We start from the raw sequence: 24619 nt of genomic DNA, 5'->3' as shown, positions 1-24619 counted from the left end.
AGCGTTCCCTCACGATCCCCCTCTGGAAAACATGATGCTCAATGATCTCTTCAGACACGACAGGAATGATAAAGCCTGGCTTACTGCGACAGACCTTTAATTAGTTCCTGTTTGATGTAATAACCTGTGAAGCTGAAGCAGTCATCAGTGCTGAAGAGGGATGTGTTTTTGACCAGATGTTAATGCATCCTGGAGCGCAGCACTAATGCAGGATTTAGACTCTTGACATCTTGATCATGTTAAAGCCAGATCGATTCAATAATTACTTGACGGTTTCCTCTGTCCTCAAGCTCTTTGTAACTGCATACTCAGACGAACTCAATACTCTCCTCTTTTCTGTCTTTTTTGATCTATTCTGTGCCTGCGTTGTAATCTCATCATAAACATTAAGTGTCCTGCTTTCCTAAACCTGAGATGACATTTGCTCATTTTATACAGCCTAATGAATGAATGCAAAGTATGACAATAACAGCACTATTAATAAGAAAGACTATGATTCCCAGCATGCACTTCTGCAAGATTGAATCATCCACACTACTGTTACGGGTTTTATAGTGTGACGTATTATTTACACTGTGATCGTGTTTTTTGTTGCCCTTTTTGAGTTTCATGTCTTTCTTCTTCAGGACTTTGGAGACTATCAGGATGGTTACTACTCCGTTCAGACCACTGAAGGAGAACAGATCGCACAGCTTATCGCTGGTTACATTGACATCATTCTCAAAAAGGTAAAATGCCATGATCATCAGTGTTAATATATATATCATGAGAAGCCTGACCACTTATCTGTGATTTCACATATTTATTAGACTCGCAAGACAAATCTCAGGAGAAGTCCGAGTTAGATGTTTACAACAATTTCCTGAGTTGGAGGAATAAAGTTAACAAGCAGATCTTTTTCTTATCATATCAGTCTTATTTTTCATGGTTGTGTATCGCGTCCATGTGGAATTGCTTCCGCTGGTTCTCTGTAATGTGAGGAATTCCTCAACAAACCTCAATGTTTGACCTCTTTCTAGAGAAAGACACAATCAGCTCTGGAAACAGTGCTTCATTCAGGTATCTTTCCTCAATTCATTGAAAACCTCTTTATCTGCAGAAAAAGAGCAAAGATCACTTCGGCCTGGAGGGCGATGAAGAATCAACCATGTTGGAGGATTCAGTGTCTCCCAAAAAGTGAGTCTCTTTGAATAGTTAATCGGTGTTATGTGCAGTCAGTGATGTCACAGAAACACAGTATCTGTTTCCCTGCTCTAAGTCTCAGTTGTGGCATTAGATCTGATTGTATTCTGCCTCAGGTCAACAGTTCTCCAGCAGCAGTTTAATAAGGTGGGGAAGGTGGAGACGGGCTCTGTCGCTCTGCCCGCCATCATCCGCTCTGGTGCCGGGGGTCCAGAGAGCTTCCAGATGGGCTCCATGCCTCAGGCCAAACAGCACATCACCAGCGGGCAGATGCACAGAGGACACATGCCCCCTCTGGTCAGATATACACAATAACACCTATAAACTACCGTATTTCAGGAACGCCTCTGTTCCGAAGGCTTATTGTTGTAATCACTCTTCCTGTCTCGTCTGTGTGATGTTGGTTTGGGCTGTTCGGTGAGGTGTGTGTGTTTTCTGTTGCAGACATCAGCTCAGCAGGCTTTGACTGGCACCATTAACTCCAGCATGCAGGCGGTGCAGGCAGTTCAGGCCTCGCTCGATGAGTTTGATGCCCTGCCTCCACTGGGCACAGATGCGGTGAGATGCATTATTCACATCAATATTTCTTTTAAATGTCTCAGTTACTTTTTCATTTTGCTGTGGTGTTCTGTCCGGGTCTTTTTTGATCCGGGTGAAACTTAAAAACAGTGGAAAAAAACACGTACTCTCAAGTATGTATGTTTCACAATGCCTTTGGTTTCCACACAACTTTTTATATATATTGTATATTTTTATGGAACTTAAAAACGTATGTATGTATGCTCCAGTTATGTTCGGGTTAAATTTGACCTGGGGTATTTACCTTAAAAACATTCATCCAGCCATTCTATTCAAAACAAGTCCAGACTTCATTAGAAATCAGAATGAAATGGTAATATGTAAACAAAATGACTTGTGCACTAAATCAAGCAGAATCTCATACATAAACTGCATGTTTTTAAATGCTCATGACAGACGAACGATTGGCTGCCATTTTGCATTTTTCACTTGTCATCTGCATAAAGTTGAGTATTTCTCATTTTTTGGACTCTGTTGGCCGAGCTCCACTCATTCTCAAACCCGCTGTCAATCCCACAATTCACAGCGTGAGTATGAAGCTTGGCTTCTATAGGAATTCATTGAAAAGGCCTGCTCACTCTGCACCAGTAGACACACATATTATGATATCAACTAGACAAGCATATACCAATTTCATGCTCAAAATCAAAAGGATAGCATTTTAGACCTGAGCATAACAGATGTATTTTTCTTTTAGCTGTGGAAGCTGTAGAAGCTTCTGTCACCAAGACCAATTCCTGTGTGCGTAAACATACTTGGCAATAAAGCTCATTCTGATTCTGATTTTGAGCAGTTCACAAGGGTTAAGATTCTCAAGATATCGTCTCTAAAGTAGTTTACTCTTGTTTGTTCCGTAGTCTGGAGGTTAAAATACTTCAGATTTTTGCTTTGATCCTGGACTGAAATCGTTCTATGCCAGTGATGGGCAATTAGATTCCAGCTTGAGCAGCTGGTACATCTGCAGGGTTTTAGAAAGATGTGTGAGAGGTTCGGAGTAAATGGTGTGTGGCTGACCAAAAAAAACGTAAAATAAAAACCTTCTATGCAGAAGGTGAAATAAAAAATATGAGCTAAATGAATTATAAGAAAGAAATGTAGAAAAGCTTTAGGCCAAACCAAGTCTGAATTCGAAGATGATATAATGCTCATAACATTTATGACGTTGCTGTAAAGAGATGCATGCATCCATTTTATTTGCATAAAACATTCTCTCTGTAACATTAGGCATCTCAAGCTTGGAGAAAGAACAAAATGGACGAGTCCAAACATGAGATTCACTCTCAGGTGGACGCCATCACTGCGGGAACTGCCTCCATGGTCAATCTGACTGCAGGTGACACACTCATGACACCTGCCATTCTGCCTGTTTCAGCATCAGTTGGGGATCTAAAGACACTTAGGGCCAGTTTACTCAACGGGCGTCGCAGACAAGCAGAGTTCAGCCTTCCTCTGGCATTCCACGTAAATGAATACGAGTGGAGGAAATTCTCTCCCCTCTGTTCTCTGCGGTTCCTCCTCCTAGCAGTGACTAGGGCCGCATGTCAAGCACTAAATGGCTTGAGACATTGTTTTTTTCCCTGCGTTAAATAATGGCGCAAATACCCAGTGGCGGACGAAGTACACAAAGCAAGTACTTGAGTTTAAGTACAGATACCCTAATAAAATATTACTCCGGTAAAAGTATTAACTACTCCTTTTGAAATTTACTTAAAAGTACAAAAGTTCTTGATTTTTAATGCATTTAAGTATTAAAAGTAAAAAGTATTGACTGATGAATGTGTATAATTGGGGGGTGTATAATGTACGAGCTTTAATAGGAAACAGCTCAGTCTGACATCATTATGAATTATGAATTGTCAAGTAGCCATTACTAGCCAATAAGGAAGATTATGCAGAAACTTGTCCATAATTCAAGCATTTCATACAGTGAGCTATTGCGTCTCTGAGTGGGCGACGAGTTCTTCAGCTCAACAAGCAAAGACATGTTTTTTATGAAATGTAGGGGAGGAAAGAGTACAATATTAGTACAATCCACCACTTCAAACACCACAAATTGGACTTCTGCAAACCTGAGTAAATCTCAGTGCATGATTAATTAAAAATTCTCCTCTTATAAATTGTGCATCTGAAAGGTAAACTCCTGCAAATGCATATTTAAACTAATAACTGATCCACGCCGTTTCAGCGCTAAGTGTCTTCAGTAAATCCTCACAGTAGTCCCTCTTCCCACATAGTTTGCTGATGTGATAAAGTGTAGCATGTGTCTCAGGTGACCCAGCAGAGACGGACTACACCGCTGTGGGCTGTGCCGTCACCACCATCTCCTCCAACCTGACGGAGATGTCGAAGGGTGTCAAGCTGCTGGCGGCGCTGATGGAGGACGAGGGGGGGAATGGCCAACAGCTGCTGGGAGCTGCGAGGAACCTGGCGTGTGCCGTGTCTGACATGCTCAAGACCGCTCAGCCCGCCACTGCTGAGGTATTACCTCAAGTTTCGGTGAATGATGCAGATTTCTTAACATTTCCAATAACAGTTATTTTAGTAGTTTTTGGAAGAAAATACTTCTGTAATATTGACTGTTATGATGTCTTCAGCCACGACAGAACCTCCTGCAAGCAGCGGGTAATGTGGGTCAGGCCAGCGGTGAACTCCTGCAGCATATCGGAGAGTCCGACGCGGATCAGCACTTCCAGGTGTGTGACACACACTCACACTCACTCACTCTGCTGGCACACACACTGTGACTGTAGTGCATTAACCTGTGTTCTCATCAGTCTGTAGGTACAGCAGCGTTCACACACTCCAGGCGGACACGCTATAGTCAAATGCTGGTAAAAATGCATAGAAAGAACAAGTAATATCCACCAGCCAATCATACTAATGTGTCTGTAATGAAATATAGTGATCATTACCAAATCAATGATTCAGTGATCACGGTTTGACCTGGATCATTAATAATGTATGTTGTGTAGTCATTTCATAGTCATAATTGTAGGGTGTAAGATCATGGTGTGGTGACGGGTCATTCTCAGGAAATCAATCATCAGCACGGTTTCTCTGCATGAGAGATTTCATCATTTAATTATATCATAATTAATTCTTCAAATTCTGAAATTGTGTAGACAGATCTGTAACCATTAGTAATGTCTTAAATTCCCTTTGAATTGGTGTCGTTTTTTTTCTCACTGCATTGAGTCAGATCGAAGAGCTCATCCCTTTCAGAGAGCATTTTTAGTGATGGAGACCACTAGCAATGGTTATCATTAGGGCTGCACGATATTGGAAAAAACTGTTTTTAAATATGCTAATGAGTGTCTGGATCATCTGACCAATCAGAGCAGAGGAGACCAATCACAACAGACTGGGCCATCTGACCAATCAGAGCAGAGTAGACCAATCACAACAGACTGGACCATCTGACCAATCAGTGCAGAGTAGACCAATCCCAACAGATTGGACCATCTGACCAATCAGTGCAGAGTAGACCAATCACAACAGACCGGGCCATCTGACCAATCAGAGCAGAGTTTGCTCGCTGAAAGGAGGGGAGACTGAAACTTCGAACAAACCATTTTCAGACTCTTTGAGAAATAAGGTGATGCTGCAGTGTATATTATGAGAAAATGAAACGGATGCAGATGCCTCTCAGAGTTAGGGTCAGGGTTAGTGAAGTCTTCTGTCAGCTCTAATGTATTTGAATGTCTTATCACTCTTCACACAGTGTAACTGAAGGGGAAGCTGTGCTAGTGCTACAGTCTTGAGCCTGTTTTAATGTCCTTATTTGGATGGAATGCTTATCAGAACAACTTTATCGCGTTTAAGAAACGTGAAGTTTAACAGAAGTCAAACTGAACTGAACATTTCTAGCCCTGCCCTGCCTCTACTCATGTACAACACTGCTAGTTCTTCAGTCTTCTTCTTTTAAGCCTTTATAGAGATTCCAGTGCTGTATCTGAACACTTTACAGCTCTCTGTAATATATAGTGTTCAATAGCATCTTGACATTATTACTAATCAACTTGATTTTTGTTCTTTGCTTTAGTATTTTATCTCACTTTAATCATTTTAATCCTCATAAAAGCTGAATTGTGTAAGATGGCATTGACCTCATCTCAGAACACCGATCAGACTAAAATCAATGTATTATTACTTTCTTTATTTTAATGGCAGGCGTAAATTAAACCCAAGATTACTCTTTTTATTTGAAATCTTTTTCATAACAAACTCAAGGAACATGAGGAACAAGGTCTGTATTTGTAATATTTTGAGAGTGACCCATATCCTGCATGTAAAGCATCTACACTGTGTTGAGCTAGAGTGGGTTAGTTGGTAATTGTGTGTTAGTTAGTAAGTCTTCTGGTTACATGTCTGGTACATTTTTTATTTTATTTTTACAGTACAAATCAAGAATCATCTAAATCAAGTTCATAATACACTGGTTTAATTAAGTGTCTAGTCCCAATTGGTAAAATCACTCGACATGCAACTAACAGAATAAAATGATTTTGCCAATGAAAGATAGTTCATGATTCATGTTCCCTTTGTACCCTATAGAGGGCTTTAAAACACATCAACACCTCTGGGAAATGATTGGATCATAGAAAGTGGGCATTGCAAACTAAATGAACTGTTGTTTGATGTGAACGGAGCCGAGCAACTCTGAAATAATGTGGAAGTGTCAGCTTGAATTTGTGAAGTGTATGTGGCTTTTCTTCCTTGTTTTCACATTGTAAAATTCAAGTGGCATTAGAACCTTTTGGAACTCATTGGAAAATGAATGTGAATTGTATTCTGTGTGAAGAACACTCATCATGTGGGCAAAACACCACTTGTTTTTGTTGCCCAGAACATTATTATTATGATTATTTTACCCTAACGAGTAGCTAAATAACTATTTTGACCACTTGTCAGCTTGCAAAAATCACTTTTCCTGCAAACTAGAATGATCTGGTTTTACACAAGCCAGCTGTCACTAAAGGCTCACATATCATATACAAAGAAATTCTGGAATTCATTGTCCAGTTCATGTTGTTGCTGATAATTTATATCATTTGCAATGAAAAATGTTGTATTAAAGAAGTAAAATAATGACAAATTAGAAAACATATCTATGATTGATGATATGATGTGTGTGTAACTTATGTTGTGTGTGTGTGTGTGTGTGTGTGTGTGTATGCAGGACATGCTGATGCAGTTGGCGAAGGCTGTGGCTAATGCAGCAGCGGCTCTGGTGTTAAAGGCCAAGAATGTGGCTCAGAAAACCGAAGATTCAGCTCAGCAGAACCGAGTGATCGCTGCTGCCACCCAGTGCGCCCTCTCCACATCACAGCTGGTGGCCTGCACACGAGTGAGCGCCCGCACGCCGTTCATTCACACATACACACTCGCCGATCTCACCTGACGCTCAAGCGTGTGTTTCATCTGTGTGTGACAGGTGGTGGCTCCCACCATCAGCTCCCCCGGGTGTCAGGAGCAGCTCATCGAGGCTGGGAAGCTGGTGGCCAAGTCTGTGGAGGGCTGTGTGGAGGCGTCCCAGGGGGCGACCCATGACGAGCAGCTGCTCAAACAGGTGGGCGTCGCCGCCACAGGGGTCACTCAGGCTCTCAACGAGCTGCTCCAGCACATCAGACAGTACGCCAGCGGGGGACAGCCAATCGGGCGGCACGGAGAGGCCACCGACCGCATCCTGGATGTAACGGATAACATCTTCAGCTCCATGGGAGACGCAGGTACTAGGAACGTGTTTAAAGGCCCACTGAAATCAACATTTTATGTTTTTTAGCTTTTAGTATGAATATGTTAGCCTTAAGGTTATGAATAAGCTCCAAAACAATGACAAAATTCACATTTAGGAGAGATCACATTTAAGAAGACTTACAGTCTCTCACTTCCGCTAAAATGGATCACAGATATTTATGACATCAGCTTCTCATCACATCTTCTGTCCAATCAAATGCTCTCTAGAATCTAAAGCTCCGCCTCCTATGCTATAAATACCACCTGGCCATGTGACCATTGACACGTCACGGAGCAATATGGCTGGGAGTGTGTGTTCGGTTGCTCAAACACTCAAGTTTTATTCCGTTTTCCATCTGTACGTTGGTTAAGAATTTATTCAAACCTCTACTATTGAATCCAACATATCATCAGCCCTCAGATTCACTTCTATGTTGCTGTCAAGTACGACTTCTGTGAGATAAACTGAACGCTATTGGCTATTTGAAAAGGGAGAGGAGCCATTAAATATGTCCCGCCTTGGCTTCCTGTTTCAGTGGAAAAGCTGTGCATTCTAAGGCACTCCAGTGGGTCTTTAAGCTTTTTTCTTCCTTATCTGGCCATATTTCTCTACCCTAGTGCTCCAAACATAAAGAGGCAATATTTAGGAGCATATATTTGAGAGAGTGCTATGTCTGATCGTGAGCATAACACATCGGTTTGTAGAGACAAAAAAGTTCTTAATAGATTAGTGTAAAATATGTTCTCAGTTTTCCTAATTAGCGGCAGCCCTAAAATTTCAATTGTTCATATACATACTCATGTTCATGCATACATACATATACACAGGCATATATTTTAATCTATATATTTTATTTTCATACATTTATATCTTAAACTATTTAAGCAAATATATAGGCTATAATCTGTGTGTTTACAAAGCTTTTTTTTTTAAATGGCGGGTGCTGGTGTTTCACGTGCGTTCGGCCAGTCAGCGTCACTAATGTCACTGTAGTTGCTATAGCGCTAGTTTAGGCCGACTCTGAAGTTCCTCCAAAAGTTGACTCCAAAAGGAGTTCCTAGTTCCTGCGGTGCGAACACGCCGACATCCAGGAACTTCCGCCAATAGTTCTAGGAACGATGAAAAGGTTCCTCCGGTGCGAAAGCCCCTTGATTTAGGTCATTAAGCAAATTGTTTGACACCACAAACACTAGTGCTGACGGTAGATCGTGCCAGATTCTGTACCGAGAAAACAATGCTGTGGCTACGACGTGCCATCTGAATCTGCTGATCTACTGCCATGCTTTGTTAGCCAGCCTTCCAGCTAGCGTGACTTAGCCTCTGTAGATGATCCAGACTCAGACCCAGACAGTTTACTTTAGTTTCAGACTTGTGTTAAATTCACTTTGAGATGTTGACGTACGTATAAATCTCACACACAATGCTTTGCTGTCTGTGTCAGGGGAGATGGTGCGGCAGGCGCGAATCCTCGCTCAGGCCACCTCAGATTTGGTCAATGCTATCAAGGCCGACGCGGAGGGCGAGACGGACCTGGAGAACTCCCGCAAACTCCTGTCTGCCGCCAAACTCCTGGCCGACGCCACGGCCAAGATGGTGGAAGCTGCAAAGGTGGGACAGAAGACGGCTCAGTGTGTGCTGGTAGACTGAATGTCTGTGAGTGGAGTGTGTGACGGTTGTGGTGTGTGTGTGTGTCGGCAGGGAGCGGCTGCTAACCCGGACAGTGAGGAGCAGCAGCAGAGGCTGCGTGAAGCTGCCGAGGGCCTGCGCATGGCCACCAATGCTGCCGCACAGAACGCCATTAAGAAGAGACTCGTCAACAAACTGGAGGTGAGGACTGAACCACACAAGCCCAAACCTTCACCAACAGATGTGATTGTGAGGTCACACTAGTGCTGTCAAACGTACCGACTTCGGTACTGAAATGTTCAAAATGTGACACTGTTGAGCGGAATCGTCATTGATATATATTTACAACATGTTTTTGAAGCGTTGATCATTGTAGCCAATCACAGACATATCCGATGAGCGTGTGAACACAATGACCAATCAGAGGTGTTTTCCATTCCGCTCAACAGCGCTCAAAGCGTCACATTTTTTTAATTACTTTTTGGTACTTTTGACAACACTAGGTCTCACTCTTTTGAAAATCATTGCCTGTACTGAGATGAATTCTGGAAGTGTTGCCAACTATAACATCTCTTTACTGCCGTATTTGGGTAAAGTTATATGATGTTTTGCAGCTCATGAGGTTAAACCTGCCAAAGGCTACAGGGAAAAAGACTGCTCAAGTTTTCACAGATTGCATTATGTATAGCTCAGAGGTGCAGTTTCACAAGTGACTTGTTGCAACCTGTGAGAGTGAAGAACTATTTGACGGCAGGTTTCGCAAACTCCACCGTGTCTCTGTTTTATAGCATTTCAGCTTGCCTATTATCTGCAGTAAAAACAACAGTGCAAGACTTTGAAGAATTATTGCTTAATTCTTTGTGATATCTGTCTGTTTCTTTATCTAACTGTCTGCCTGTCCTATCAGCAACCTGCCAGAACACTGTAGCCTCCAGCCAAAATACTCTAGTAACTTTCCAGAAAACCCTAGTAATGCCATAGAGAGCTAGCTCTAACAAAGCCTAGCATCTACCAGCTAGTAAACCATAGCAATGTCTATTAACCAACCAAAATAGAACTGTCTGACTGTCTCTGACTTTGTCAATTTAACATTAAAATTAGTTTATTAGTGAATATTTCTAGTAGTTTGTATAATTCACACACAGAAATAGTCGAATGAAAAAATTTTGTCTTATGATCTACTGTAACACTAATGCTTTGTTTTGTGAACTCAGCTGTGATATGAATGAACAATACCATACATCCAGTCATATAATCTGGCTATTGTTAGAGACTGCACATTACCGGTCAAAGTCTGGGATAATTACAACTTGTTTTAATGTTTTTAATAAGAGTCTGCTCTGCTCACAGAAGCTACATTTAATTGATCAAAAATACAGTAATAACAGTAATATTGTGGAATATTATTAGTTTAAAATAACTGTTTTCTATGTGAATATATAGTAAAGTGTAATTCATTCCTGTGATCAAAGCTGAACTTTCAGCATCATTACTCCAGTCTTCAGTGTCACATGATCCTTCAGAAACATTTTAATATGATGATTTGATGCGTAATTATTATATTGGTACTCCATTATTTATTATGGTTCTGATTATTGTTTTTCAGTGTTGAAAACCGATTTTGTTGCGTAATATTTTTTGGGGAAATCATACTTTTCTTTTGGATTTAAGGAATAGAAAGTTCAAAAGAACGGCTTTAAAATGAAATCTTTTGTAACATCTTTACTGTCACTATTGATCCGTTTAATGTGTCCTTCCTTGCTGAATAAAGGTATTAACTTCTTTTCTTTTTTTTTTAACTTGTGTTTCATGGTTTCCACAAAAACTTTAAACGGCAAAAATAGTTTTCAACATTGCTAATAATCATAAATGTTTCTTGATCATCAAATCCGCACATCAGAATGATTTCTGAAGGATCATGTGACACTGAAGACTGGAGTAATGATGCTGAAAATTCAGCTTTGATCACAGGAATAAATTACATTTTAAAATATATTAAAATAGAAAACAGTTATTTTATATTATACAGATATTACCCTTTTTACTGTATTTTTTTATCAATTAAATGCAGCCTTGGTGAGGCTGTGAGTTCAAAAACATTAAAACAAGTTGTCATTATTCCAGACAATATATAGTGTACATATACAAAGACGGTTGACTCATATTACTTATGAATGAGCGAAAGTGCAACACGCAATATGGCAGAATAAGTCCCACCGCCTGGTTTCCTCAGAAACAGTCCTGACATGCACACTTACATGTTTGAATCCTGAGATTTCAGATGCACATTGGCCGCACCAACCTGAAATGTAGGTTGTTGTTGTTTTTTGTTTTGTTTTATGCTATTTGAGGATAGAAAACAACATTGTTGGGTCAGTTCATGTCAGATTTTATTGCTAATTTGAAATGCATTGTTTAAATGTGAGTTTGGCAAGAACCCCCAGTCAAGTAGATAGAAGTCTTGCATAATCGGAATAGCTGGCAAATACGGCCACCGTGCAAACCGATTCTTGGCTTTATAATAAATGTGTGTGTGTGTGTGTGTGTGTGTGTCAGAATGCAGCGAAACAGGCCGCGGCCGCCGCCACTCAGACCGTGGCCGCCGCCCAGAACGCCGCCTCCTCCAACAAGAACCCAGCGGCCCAGCAACAGCTCGTGCAAAGCTGCAAGGTACAAACACACCGCCTCTTCTGCACTTCACACTGCAAGCGCCCCACACACACCTATAACTGAGGTCAGGAGACACGGAGCGTAAAACATCAGTCTGTCAAGTCACATTTATTTATGTGGCGCTTTTTACAATACAGATCGTTTCAAAGCAGCTTTATAGTGATAACAGGAAAATACAGCAACAAAGTTTGTTTCTATAAGAAAATATCGTCACAGTCCAGCTTAAGTAAGTTCAGTGATGGTTCATTTCTGATGTAAAACAACATTTATATATATAGCTGCTCTGGAGAAAACAGTGATGTCATCGTCCAGTTCAGTTCTCATATAATAGTGTCAATGCAGGCAGATCAATAATATTGTTGAATATTAAATTAAATATCCCCAACTAAGCAAGCCAAAAGCCAATGGCAACAAAGGTGGGGAAAAAAGGTGACAATTCACGTAATCCTGCGAGTCACAGTTGTATAGTTAATCACACAAGGCCTGAAGGATAAAGGGATCTCCCACATGTGTGTGTGTGTGTGTGTGTGTGCTCCACAGGCGGTGGCGGAGCAGATCCCTCAGCTGGTTCAGGGTGTGAGAGGCAGTCAGTCTCAGCCCGACAGTCCCAGCGCTCAACTCGCCCTGATCGGAGCCAGCCAGAACTTCCTGCAGGTGCGCTCTCTTCAGACCTTCACTTCCTGTTAGAAACGGCAAACCGGCCTCATTTGAGCTCACCATGTCTGTTCTCTTATCAGCCCGGCGCGAAAATGGTGACAGCGGCCAAAGCGACAGTTCCCACCATCGGTGACCAGGCGTCTGCCATGCAGCTCAGTCAGTGCGCCAAGAACCTGGCCAGCGCTCTCGCTGAGCTCCGCACGGCCGCGCTCAAGGTGAGACTAGATACAGGGGCTGTTTTTGTGGAATGAAGGTTTTTTTTTATGTGGGTCGCTTTAGACATGCAAAGTCCCAAAATTATTTATAAATCTGTTGTCAGTAAAAGAGAAGCTTTAGGGTCTCCCTGTGGTTTACCACCCAAATAAAAGCTCTGTGGTTTAACGTTTGAAAGCAGAGCAATTAAGCCAGCCTTGAATATTAGTATTGCAATTTTGTTCTGTAAAATAAAATTATTATGATTTATTATTATTATTAAATTTGTTTATTTTACAGTACAATGGAATTATTGCAATTGTGATATATTTCTTTGATTTGTTTAATTGTTATTATTTAAATTATAAAATGTTATTATTATCATTTAATATATCATTATTATCAGGGATCATCAAAAGGATCCCGAAGAGCATTCAGCCCTTTAAAAAAATACATTTAAAAAAAATATATAATAATTTATAAGAGTGACAAGCCTTATATACTGTAGATATAATATTACAGAAATAATATTGTTGTGGGCAAAATGCCTGTTGAGAACCACTGATTTAAACTGAAATTTGTTGTTTACACTCAATGTAATGTTAGTGAATTTTAGTTTTATTTTCAGTTATAAAAATGTATATTGTGAATGAAAATGCAAGTGTTCCTTTAGCTTATATCATTTAAATGATTATAATTAAATATGGACAGAATCTGTTTTTTGTGTTGTATTTTTGGGGAAAGTCTGTTGAATTCTACAGAATGGATTTAAACTTTGGTAAAATGTGCTAAAAGAGTGTAAAATGCTATTATTAGCATCTGTGAGGATTGTCTAATTTGCAATTATTATTTTTTATAAATGTGAAATGCATGTTGAAAATGATGGACGTTCCATTTTTATGAAGTTTGGTGGCTACAGATTCCTTTGTGGCCTGGTAATGACACGCTTACTGATTGATATTTAAGGCCAGAATGCGATTGCAACTCATTTTCTGTGTGTGTGTGTGTGTCTGACTCAGGCTCAGGAGGCGTGTGGTCCTCTGGAGATTGATAACGCTCTCACATTGGTACGGGGGCTGGAGAGGGACATGCAGGAGGCCAAAGCTTCAGCTGCTGAGGGCAAACTCAGACCCCTGCCTGGAGAAACGGTGAGTCAGTGGACACACAGAGTGTGTTTATCTACATGCATTCACACGCAGTCAAAGTTTGAACACACCTGCGGCCAACACGTGTCCTGCACACCTGCGAACTCCCTCAGTCCTGCTAACAGAGAACGTCCTGAGGGAGCACAGCTGGAAACTAGACCAAGATCGTTTTAGTCACTACATCATTTCCCTACTTCCTTTTGTGTTGTTTTGATGACTTTACTACTGTAATAAATGTGGAGAAGAATAGTGATAATGAAGAATGAGTGTGTGTGTGTTCAAACTCTGTGCAAACTTTTTGCAAGCATGATCTTTATCTGTGTGCATTTTCACACCTAAACCCACAAACCAGGTGCTTGATGTCACAAAAACAACTGCTAGACACAAGCCACCACACACACACTCTCACTCACACACACACACACACACACACACACACACACACATATAAACTGGTATATAATGGTCTTTTCCAACACAATCTAATGCCTTTGAGGAAGTGATTTCAACGAGTGGTTCTCAGCAAACTTCCAAGGGGGAATCAAGATAACTAAATGATTTAAAATAAGACAAAACAACCATTGAAATAATCTTGAACAATTACACAATATAATTCAATATATTTCATATTTTTATTTATTTATTTAGTTTTTTCTTTTATTTACCCACTGTCTAGAAAAGCCTGGATATGAGAAAGCCAGGATTAGGCCTTTCAGTTAGGATATTTTTTACTTGGCTTTTACACAGCTGAAATTTGTTGTCCTCATATTGTGTACTGTAGTTTTACATCCAATGTAATGTTAGTAAAGTTTTTCACAGTTTTTTCACAAATTTTTTCGGTTTTATTTTCAGTTATAAAAATTTATATTGTGAGTAAAAATCACTGAGTTCCTTTAGCTGATATCATTGATTATTCGCCTTAGGCCTGTGCAAGCATGCTTTCTGAAATGGAAATATGGGGTTCCTGTAACACGTGTGTGTGTGTGTGTTTAGCTGGAGAAGTGCTCTCAGGATCTGGGCTCCAGCACTAAAGCCGTGAGCTCTGCTATTGCTCAGCTCCTCAGTGAAGCCACCCAAGGCAATGAGAACTACACAGGTAAAACCCCATCAGCCTCACACACCACTTACTATCCGCTTGTTTCTGCATTTTCACAGTCTATATAGAGGTTATGATCAAATCCATGTCCAGTACTGTGTTATGCAGCGCCCCCTTCCTGTAGAATATAATGTGCTTCTGTCCCTGCTGTAACAAACACAGAGAGGTGGTGTGGCCCCATGGGCCGCTGGTCTGAAAACGAGCTGTGTTCAGGCGTATTGTTGGCACGCTGCTATTTTGAGGAACTGAACTAGACTGCGCCATTGACTTTAGACCAGGTTTTAGTTGGTCAATGGTGCAGTCTAGTTCTGACAAAAGCGTTCAGTTTTTCCGTTTGCAAATTCCGCCATGTAAATAGCGAATCCGCCGTGGCGTGAGCGCAACTGGCATTTAAACGGAATGGGAGATGAGACTCTGATTGGTTTATTGCACGTTACGCCCAAAACACACCCATTACCCATTATAAGAGAATGGGGAAAACCCTTTTAGACCATGCGCCGGGAGCGCCGACCATTTTTCCCGTCGTTAAACTAGCAAAAGTGGATTCGGACACGCCCTAAATGCACTTGCGCCGTGCGCTTTAGACCATGCGCTTAGATCGCTAAAATGGTACCCATAGTGGTCAGAGATCTTAGCTCACAACTCAAGCCACATTGAATCCCATAAACTGCATTAATCTGCTCACTGCGGGCTCCCTCAGTCTCCTGAAGTCTGTGTGTGTGTGTTTTGCAGGTATGGCTGCTCGTGACGTGGCTCAGGCTCTGCGTTCGCTGGCGTCAGCTGCTCGTGGAGTGGCCGCCAACACCGAGGACCCTCATGCCCGAAACGCCATGCTGGACTGCACCGGGGATGTCATGGACAAATCTGCCAGCCTCATCGAGGAGACCAAGAGAGCCGTTGCCAAACCAGGAGACCCTGACACCCAGCAGAGACTGGCCCAGGTTAAACCAACACTTAATAAGAAAAGCTCAATAGAGTGGGTTTAAATTCAGTAACAGAACCTCCCTCTTAATTGCTGATGGGAGATTTGGTCTGCTGTAGGTTGAAGCGCTCATTATTTTGAAAAGAAAATTGCCTGTTGTTTGTCTATGATTAGCATAACTGGAGAAGCGCCTTAAATGTTGTGCTGATGACTGGAGTGTGTGTGTGTGTGTCTGTCTTCAGGTAGCTAAGGCTGTTTCTCAGGCACTGAACCGCTCTGTAAACTGTCTGCCGGGGCAGAGAGACGTGGATAATGCCATCAGAACTGTAGGAGAAGCCAGCAAGAAACTCCTGTCTGATAAAGTGAGTCCTCAAGGCCATGGAAACACTCACTATGTCCTTTCAGACATTTCTCAAAGTATTTTTCACAATCTAGTTTGCAATTTTGTTGTCATCTGGATGGTCTTGAGCCTTAAGTCTAAAGTGACTTATATAACGTAATTTAATGTCGGCTGGTCAAACTCACATGCTCACACAAAAACTGTCCAGCTCTGAAGGCCTGTTCACACTCAGACACACGTTTGTTGTGTAACAGACATTTGAAGTTGAATGAATAGCTTTAAATGTGTCTGTGAAGACATTGTTGCACTGACGGCATGCAAATGTTTTTGTCAGTCCGAACAGAGATGCGTACTAATCTCTTTACCATCCTATTGTGAGGAAAACTAGCCATCTAATGAGATCTGTGCTTTTAGTCACATGCCAAGAGCAACTGCTGTTGCATAAAACTACAGCTTGGCGGCGCTCAAGAAGCAGAAGTGAATATCAGAAGAAGAATCCAGAACCCTGTTTGATAAACAAAATAATGAACACAAAAATCTGAACAGAATTTGTCTGTTCGTCCATACATTCTTCCATCCATCCATCCATCCATCCATCCATCCATCCATCTATTCATCTATCTGTACATTTATCTGTCCGTCCGTCCATCCATCCATCCATCTATCTATCTATCATCCATCTGTCCATTCATCCATCAATCTATCCATCTATCCCTCTGTCTATTCTTCCATCCATCCATCCACCTATCTGTCCGTTCATCTGTCTATTCTTCCATACATCCATCCTTCCATCCACCTATCTGTCCGTTCATCTATCTGTCCATCCATTCATCTATTCATCCATCAGACCGTCCATTCTTCCATCCATCCATCCATCCGCCTATTCTTCTCTCTATCAATCCATCTATCTATTCATCTATCCATCTATCCATCCGTTCATTCACCCATTTATCCATCTACCCATCTGTACATACTGTACATCCGTTTATCTCTCCTTCCATCCATCCATCTTTCTGTTCATTTATCTGTCCATCCAAAACTTTCAAACTTCAATTTATTAGTCAAGTCACCTTTATTTATATAGCTTCAAATTCAATAATGACAGTCAGTTCAGTGTTGATTCAGTTCTGTTATAAAGATAATCAATGATTCAATTAGTTAATTTCATCTGTAAAGCAGCTCTGCAAAAAAAAAGTCATCATCCAGCTCAGTTCAGTTCTCATCCAATAGTATCAGTACAGTCAGATCAATAATATTGCTGAATATTTATATTAAGTGTCCTCAACTAAGCAAGTTGTGGACAAGAACCCAAACTCCATCAGTGACAGAAATGGAGAGAAAAAAGAAAAGAAACCAGGCTCAGTCGAAACCAGGAACACAGTGTGATTATGATTCAGGCTGCATCACATTACTTCTACTTCAAACTTCCTATCCAGGCTTTCCAAAAAACAAAGTTTCCTATTACTGTTTAATATTACAGTGAGCCATATTACAGTTAAACAGTGGTTCTGATGTGTGTGTTTGTGCCGTGTCTTCAGTTCCCAGTGAGCGGGAAGAGTTTCCAGGAGGCTCAGGGTAATCTGAACGAGGCCGCGGCGGGCCTGAACCAGTCGGCCAATGAGCTGGTGCAGGCGTCCCGGGGCAACACACAGGACCTGGCCAAGGCCTCCGGGAAGTTCGGGCAAGACTTTAACCACTTCCTGCAGGCCGGAGTGGACATGGCTGGACAATCACATGTATGCTGTGCATTATACATTAAATTACATTACATTAAACTATTCTTTCATTAGCACACGGTCCTGAGAGAGTCGTTTGAGACTTCATAGATGGACGAATGAGTGAGTAGATTGAATGGTGAATGATGTCTCCTCCTCTCGTCTCTTCCTATAGTCTAAAGAGGACCAGACTCAAGTGGTCACCAACCTGAAGACCATCTCCATGTCCTCCAGCAAACTCCTGCTGGCTGCTAAAGTTCTGTCTACAGACCCCAACTCACCAAACCTGAAAAACCAGCTCGCTGCTGCCGCTCGGTTAGACTTCTGCCATCTGTCTCCTGTTTTTCAATTACCATTTTGTCATTAAACTGTTTCCAATATAGATGGTTACATATAAAAATATGAAATAGTGATTGAAAGGTTTGGATGACTTTGGTAATACAGTCATACTTTATATTAGGTGTCTTTAACTACAATGCACTTGCATCAAAAAGTTATTGTTTGGTAAAATGTATTTGTGTAGATTTTTTGCTGCTATTGAGGTGGGATACGGGGAGGTTAGGACAGGTTAGGAAAAACCACTTTGGTGGACACGCAGCCTAAGGGAAGGGTCAACAGTGCAATTACAGAAACTAATTACAGGTATTTATTTAAATTTAAGTACAATGTAAAATCCTGCATGTACACAACAAGTGCATTGTATGAAATGATTAAAGGTGCAGTGAGCGGTTTCTGAGAAACACTCTTGATGTTTGAAATCGACCCAAACAAACACACCCTTCCCTTCATACAATGCAAGAGTGGATGTCTGTTCAATGACACTCAAACTGTCCTGTTACTAGAGCTAACATTACAACAACAGCACATCTTGGTTCTGTAAAACAAAGCAAAACCAATGTTACTCACGTATGGAGTAGAACGAACACTAGTGTCTGTTATCAGGCCTTCCCGCTGAGCTCTCTCCAGCGCTGGACAGCTTTTCTAGTATTAACGCAGATCCTAAAGCTCTTGCCTGATCATAACCGTTTATTTCCAGTGATATTCCTCTGAGCTTCTCTCTTTTGTAATGTCTCTCAGCCATTGGCTACAAGTGTGTTGTGCTGCTCAGTCCGATCCACATTCAACAGCGTTTCTCAGATATCGCTTACTGCACCTTTAGTTTAAAATGATAGACTTAAAGACACTTCATATAAAGTGGGACCCTCCATTTAAAACATAAAAGTAGTAGAAGATGAAGGAATAAAAAAGTCTTTCATGAAAGCCCTCCCTCAAGGCCAGTAGTGAAGGGTTCATGCTAGGGCTGTCACCATATCACACTTTCACCACACCGTTATCGTGGACAAAAGAATTCACGATAATGATGTTTTTGCTTTATCTATAGTAGATGAATGACGCTATCAGTAAAATCCTTTTTAACTTTGGCCAAAAAAGAGGAAATACAAAATAAACAACGGAAAAGGGAACGGAAGAGTTTGTTCCTAATTGAAGAATTAACTTGCCATAGATCGGCATGTTCTACAGACTGAAGACTTTAACAATCTTTTTTATCCAATCTGAAAAGCTTTCTCCAGGTCCAGGCAGTGTCTCGCTCTCGCCGGTCATCTCCGACATGATTGTGTGCGACGGCAGTAGTAGTGACACACTGTGCCTGCGTCTGAAATCACAAACTTCCCTACTATATAGTAAACCAGTAGTATGTATGTAGAAGTTTGTCCGAATTCACAGCAAAAAAAGTTCTCAAATTTCCTACTACTCCCAGTGAGATTCTGAATACTTTTAGCAGTAAAGTAATTACTTATTCAAAATAAGTACGTACTCGAGAGAGTAAGCGATTTCAGACTGTGTCCGCTTCTTTTTTACGCTTTATTATGGGTGGCAACCAGCGTTACGGTGCAATAGCGCCACCTACTATGTTAGAGTGTCAACCAGCTTATTTATTTACATTTATTGAACATGTAAATTGCAACAATTTAGTATAACTAACCGTATACGTGGTTATCCAGCTACTGTCTGAAACTTTCAGGAGTGCATCTAAGCTGCAGCTCACTGTGTTTTGAAGCATTTCTGTAGAGATTTGAGTCAGATGTTGTGCTTTGTGATGGCATGCTATCCTAACAGAGCCTGTGATAGTAAGGAAGAAATCGTGCACTCACACACACACACACACACACACACACACACACACACACACACACACACAGCTCTTCTATTGACACACATTACATAAGTGGCATGCTCGCTTTTATACACATTTAGGTTGGAATGAGCACAGTTATGTAATGGGCATCTACAAAAGCAAACCTGTTTGTATCAGTGCTGTTCTCTGATGTGTGTGTGAGTGTGTGAGAGAAGAAGACAGGATGAAACAACAACAGTTAATGGCTTTTCACTGCTCACATTCCTAAAACTCCCTCACAGAGCATCAGGGAGAGAGAGAAAGCGAGCGAGAGAGTGTCAGTGTGTGGTAGCACACGTGGGTGGATTGTTCCTCATAGATCTCTCACACTATTCCTTCTCTTTCCAGCAAACTCTAATGTCTCTCTCTCTCTCCCTCTCTCTCTCTCTTGATAGCGCGGTGACAGACAGCATTAATCAGCTGATCAGCATGTGTACCCAGCAGGCTCCGGGACAGAAGGAGTGTGACAACGCTCTCCGTGAGCTCGAGGTGCTTCTTCTCTCTCTTTTACCTCTCCTTTCTCATCTTCTCCTCTGTGTTCATCAGTTTGTGTGAGTGACTCACTCTCATATGCAGCGTTTGCATTCTCTCATATTCAGCACTGATCTCAATCTGAACAGTGTTTATGAGGAGAGAGATGACACTCTGTGCCATAACTTGTCCAAATTGTTTAATTACAGTATTCATTAGAATAAAAATACTTCAATAATATTTAGTTTGTATATACCATGCTCTTTCATATATCCATATGCATGACTTGAGATCCTGTTTGAGATTGAGCGGTGTGCTGTTTCTGGAGGATATTGGAAATCGAAGCAAAGCAACAGTGCATGTATTAAAGGCAGGATTGTTTTGATATTCCTTTTCCACAATAATTCAACTAAAACGTACAGAATCCATTCAGATTTGTTTTTTAGACCAGTTAAACTACCGATTATAAGTTTGGGGTCTGTAAGATTTTTTTTATGTTTTTGAAAGAAGTCTCTTCTGCTCACCAAGGCTGTGTTTATTTGATCAGAAATACAGTAAAAACAATGAAATATTTTTAGAATTTAAAATACCTGTTTTCTATGTGAATAAATATATAGTAAAGTGTCATTTATTCCTGTGATCAAAGCTGAATTTTCAGCATCATTACTCCAGTCTTCAGAAATCATTCTGATATGATGAAACATTTTTGATTATTATCAATGTTAAAAAAACATTTTGCTGCTTCATATTTTTGCGGAAACTGAGATAAAAAAAATTTCATGATACTTTGATGAACAGAAAGTTCAAAAGAACAGCATTTATTTCAAACAAATCTTTTGTAACATTATAAACCTCTTTAGTCACTTTTGATAAATGTAATATTTGATGCATCCTTGCTGAATAAAATAATTACTTCTTTTTTTTCTACTGACAAAAGAAAAAACGTACTGACCCCAAACTTTTGAACAGTATAATTTTTTTTTTCTTTTTTTTTTGTTTTTTTTATTAACTTTATGCGAAATGTTAATATCTTAAAAAAGGGCTTAAACGGCACTGGATTTATAATAATAAATTCATTAATGCAATGCAAGTTTATTTCTGATTTTATTCAGACCATAGGGAAAAAAAGAAAGAAAGAAAAGATTGACGACATGTCTACTTCCTTCCAATGTAGAAAAATAAGCCAAAATAAACCCACAAATAACTATTATAATCTTGCGTTGATTCCATAGTTCGCAGGCCGAGTCTGTGCAGTAGTGGAGCCGCGGTGTCAAGGTCCCGCCCACACTCACACTCCTGCACACTCATTCGCTAACACAGCTGTCAATCATCTTATCGCACCACGTTTTATAGCATCAAATAACTAACTAATACCAAACTTATTGGAAAAATAAACACTTGAACATAGATAAGAACTACCTTAAATGACAGATCCATCTTAATGATGTGTTGTTTTTTTGTCTCGCGTCCCATTCGATTACATGGAGAGGGCGGAGTTTATGAGCTATACTGCAGACAGCCACCAGGGGGCGATCAAATGCTTTAGCTTCACTTCTCAGCAAGTGCGCGTCACGAATTTAGACAGAACTAAAATCCTAAAACCTGAACATACCAAAAACCGCCTTGCATCCCTGACATCTTTTCTGTGTGTGTGTGTGTGTGTGTGTGTGTGTGTGTGTGTGTGTGTGTGTGTGTGTGTGTGTGTGCCCCACAGACGGTCGGAGGAATGCTGGAGAATCCTACAGAAGCCGTCAATGATGTGGGCTACTTTGACTGTATTGACAGTGTGATGGAGAACTCAAAGGTGCCACACAGTTTTTATACATTTCACCTGTATCACCCAGTCCCAGTGCTGAGCTAAAGCTGTGTGTAATGTTGATGATGTGTGCAGGTTTTGGGAGAGGCCATGGCTGGCATTTCCCATAATGCCAAGAACAGTAACTTGCCAGAGTTTGGAGACTCGGTCAGTTCAGCATCTAAAGCGCTGTGTGGTCTCACTGAGGCAGCCGCTCAGGTAAAAACAACGGTTTTGTGCGGTGTGTGTGTGTGTGTGTGTGTGTGTGTGTGTGTGTGTGTGTGTGTGTGTGTGTGTGTGTGTGTGTGTGTGTGTGTGTGTGTGTGTGTGTGTGTGTGTGTGTGTGTGTGTGTGTGTGTGTGTGTGTGTGTGTGTGTGTGTGTGTGTGTGTGTGTGAGATGGGTAGGTTTAGTGTAAGGGGAGAGAATATACTGTTTGTACAATATAAAAATCATTATGTCCATGGAAATTGTCCATAAAACATGGAAACCCAGCATGTGTGTGTGTGTGTGTGTAACTCCTCTCTTCTAAATGATGCTGCGCTGACCTAAAGAGGCGGTGCGTGATAAAATGTACCAGTGCTATGATGCGTCAAACATCTGGAGTTACAGGAGCGTATTAAATGAACAAGCACATTCACCTTCCTTGAGTGTCTTTTGTGCTTTCACACACACCTTCATGCTTTTGTCATTTACAGGCATTAGAACACACTCTTACACACTTGGGCAAAAATAATTCACATTGGGTTTGATAAGCAGTGAGTCATATTTAACTGCTTCCTCTGTGTAGTTCACGAGCACTCACAGCTGCCATGTGACTCAAAGGTGCTTTGTTTCATTTAATTGTGTTGTGTGTGTGTGTGTACTTATACAAATATCTTTGTGAGGACCAGTTTGAGTTTTAGAGCATTGGAGTGAGGATAAAGAGAGTAAAGTGAGGACATTTTGGCCGGTCCTCAGTTTCTGGGAGCCTTTAAAGGCCTGTTTGAGGGGCAAGACGTGGTTTTAGGGATTAGGTTATAATGAGGTTAAGGGTCGGTTTAGGGTCAGGGGTCGGGTTAGGCACTTAGTTGTGATGGGTAAGGTTTAGGGTAAGCGGCTAGAGATTGCATTGTCAATGAATGTCCTCATAAAGATAGATGTACGTGTGTGTGTGTGTGTGTAACAGCACTGACGGTGTTGTGTCTCTCTCACAGGGGGCGTATCTGGTGGGTGTGTCTGACCCGAACAGTCACGCGGGGCAGAAGGGTCTGGTGGACCCCTCACAGTTCGCCAGAGCCAAACACTCGATCCAGATGGCCTGTCAGAACCTGGTGGACCCGGCCTGCACACAGTCCCAGGTACCCGCTCCACTCCGCCCCTGCTTAATAACAATGCTGCATTATTACTATTATTAGTGGTTAACTAATAAGGATTTTTAAATAGCCAATACAACTAGTAAACTCGCAAAAAAAATTATACAATAATTCATACAAAATATTTGAGATGAAATATTTTTTATTTTGGATCACAAATGGGAGCAGTAAAGGTGTGGTCACGTTTAACCGTTGTTCGGCGAAAGGAGGCTAAAAGATGAACATATGCAGATTTGACAGCGGGATCGAGTCGTGTGGATTTACTGCATTGCTGCTCGATTTGAAAGTGATTTTTGTCTTGAGTTGTTGAGTTTTGCTAAAATTTCACTTCACCTTGACATCTTATGCCCCTCAATGCCAGTAGACTCACTATGACGGAAATCATCTTGCACTAATTATTGTATTTTACATTCTTTGAACTCACTGCTCAAAACAGGAAGTGAATTATTACAGGAACCAAATATATACTGTATGTGTGTGTGTATATATTTATATATACTCTTGATGATCTATATATAGTGATTTCTGTGCACCTTCATTTCCCAAGGTCCTCTCTGCCGCCACTATTGTTGCCAAACATACTTCGGCCCTGTGCAACGCCTGCCGACTCGCCTCCTCTAAAACATCCAACCCGGTTGCTAAGAGACAGTTCGTCCAGAGCGCCAAAGAGGTGGCCAACAGCACAGCCAACCTCGTCAAGTCCATCAAAGTGAGTCATGAGACTCTGTTTCTGATCGACTGTGTTTATGTGTTGCTTCTGTTCTGGTGAATGTGACACTGTTTGTGTGTGCTGTGACGTCAGGCTCTGGACGGGGCCTTTAACCAGGAGAACAGACAGAAGTGTAAGGAATCCACTGGGCCGCTCATTGAGGCGGTGGATAACCTCACTGCCTTCGCTTCAAACCCAGAGTTCGCCAGCGTTCCTGCACAGATCAGCCCGGAGGTACGCCTTTATATCTCAG

General features: G+C 41.2%; 1 protein-coding gene across 2 annotated transcripts in view; it reads left to right on the top strand.

Annotated features, from left to right (window-relative positions):
- Nucleotides 1-24619, top strand: part of tln1 (talin 1) — a 97196-nt gene that overhangs the window by 47465 nt on the left and 25112 nt on the right. The window contains exons 11-36 of one of the 2 annotated variants that reach the window (XM_082156824.1): nt 627-728; nt 1100-1176; nt 1299-1479; nt 1627-1740; nt 2986-3094; nt 4031-4239; nt 4356-4454; nt 6941-7108; nt 7196-7490; nt 8940-9106; nt 9197-9325; nt 11681-11794; nt 12335-12448; nt 12532-12666; nt 13663-13791; nt 14782-14884; nt 15617-15825; nt 16049-16168; nt 17685-17882; nt 18037-18176; nt 20433-20526; nt 22223-22312; nt 22400-22522; nt 23499-23642; nt 24205-24366; nt 24460-24600. In XM_082156824.1, coding sequence (XP_082012950.1) covers nt 627-728; nt 1100-1176; nt 1299-1479; nt 1627-1740; nt 2986-3094; nt 4031-4239; nt 4356-4454; nt 6941-7108; nt 7196-7490; nt 8940-9106; nt 9197-9325; nt 11681-11794; nt 12335-12448; nt 12532-12666; nt 13663-13791; nt 14782-14884; nt 15617-15825; nt 16049-16168; nt 17685-17882; nt 18037-18176; nt 20433-20526; nt 22223-22312; nt 22400-22522; nt 23499-23642; nt 24205-24366; nt 24460-24600 — 3666 coding nt within the window. Of the gene's footprint in view, nt 1-626; nt 729-1099; nt 1177-1298; nt 1480-1626; nt 1741-2985; nt 3095-4030; nt 4258-4355; nt 4455-6940; nt 7109-7195; nt 7491-8939; nt 9107-9196; nt 9326-11680; nt 11795-12334; nt 12449-12531; nt 12667-13662; nt 13792-14781; nt 14885-15616; nt 15826-16048; nt 16169-17684; nt 17883-18036; nt 18177-20432; nt 20527-22222; nt 22313-22399; nt 22523-23498; nt 23643-24204; nt 24367-24459; nt 24601-24619 lie in introns of both variants that reach the window. The other variant, XM_082156823.1, reaches the window with a different exon arrangement.

The sequence above is a fragment of the Leuciscus leuciscus genome (genome assembly GCF_965113295.1).
Source record: "Leuciscus leuciscus genome assembly, chromosome: 24".
NCBI classification, from domain to species: domain Eukaryota; kingdom Metazoa; phylum Chordata; class Actinopteri; order Cypriniformes; family Leuciscidae; genus Leuciscus; species Leuciscus leuciscus.
The sequence above is the reverse complement of the archived record's forward strand: the minus strand, read 5'-3'. Positions and strand labels throughout refer to the sequence as shown.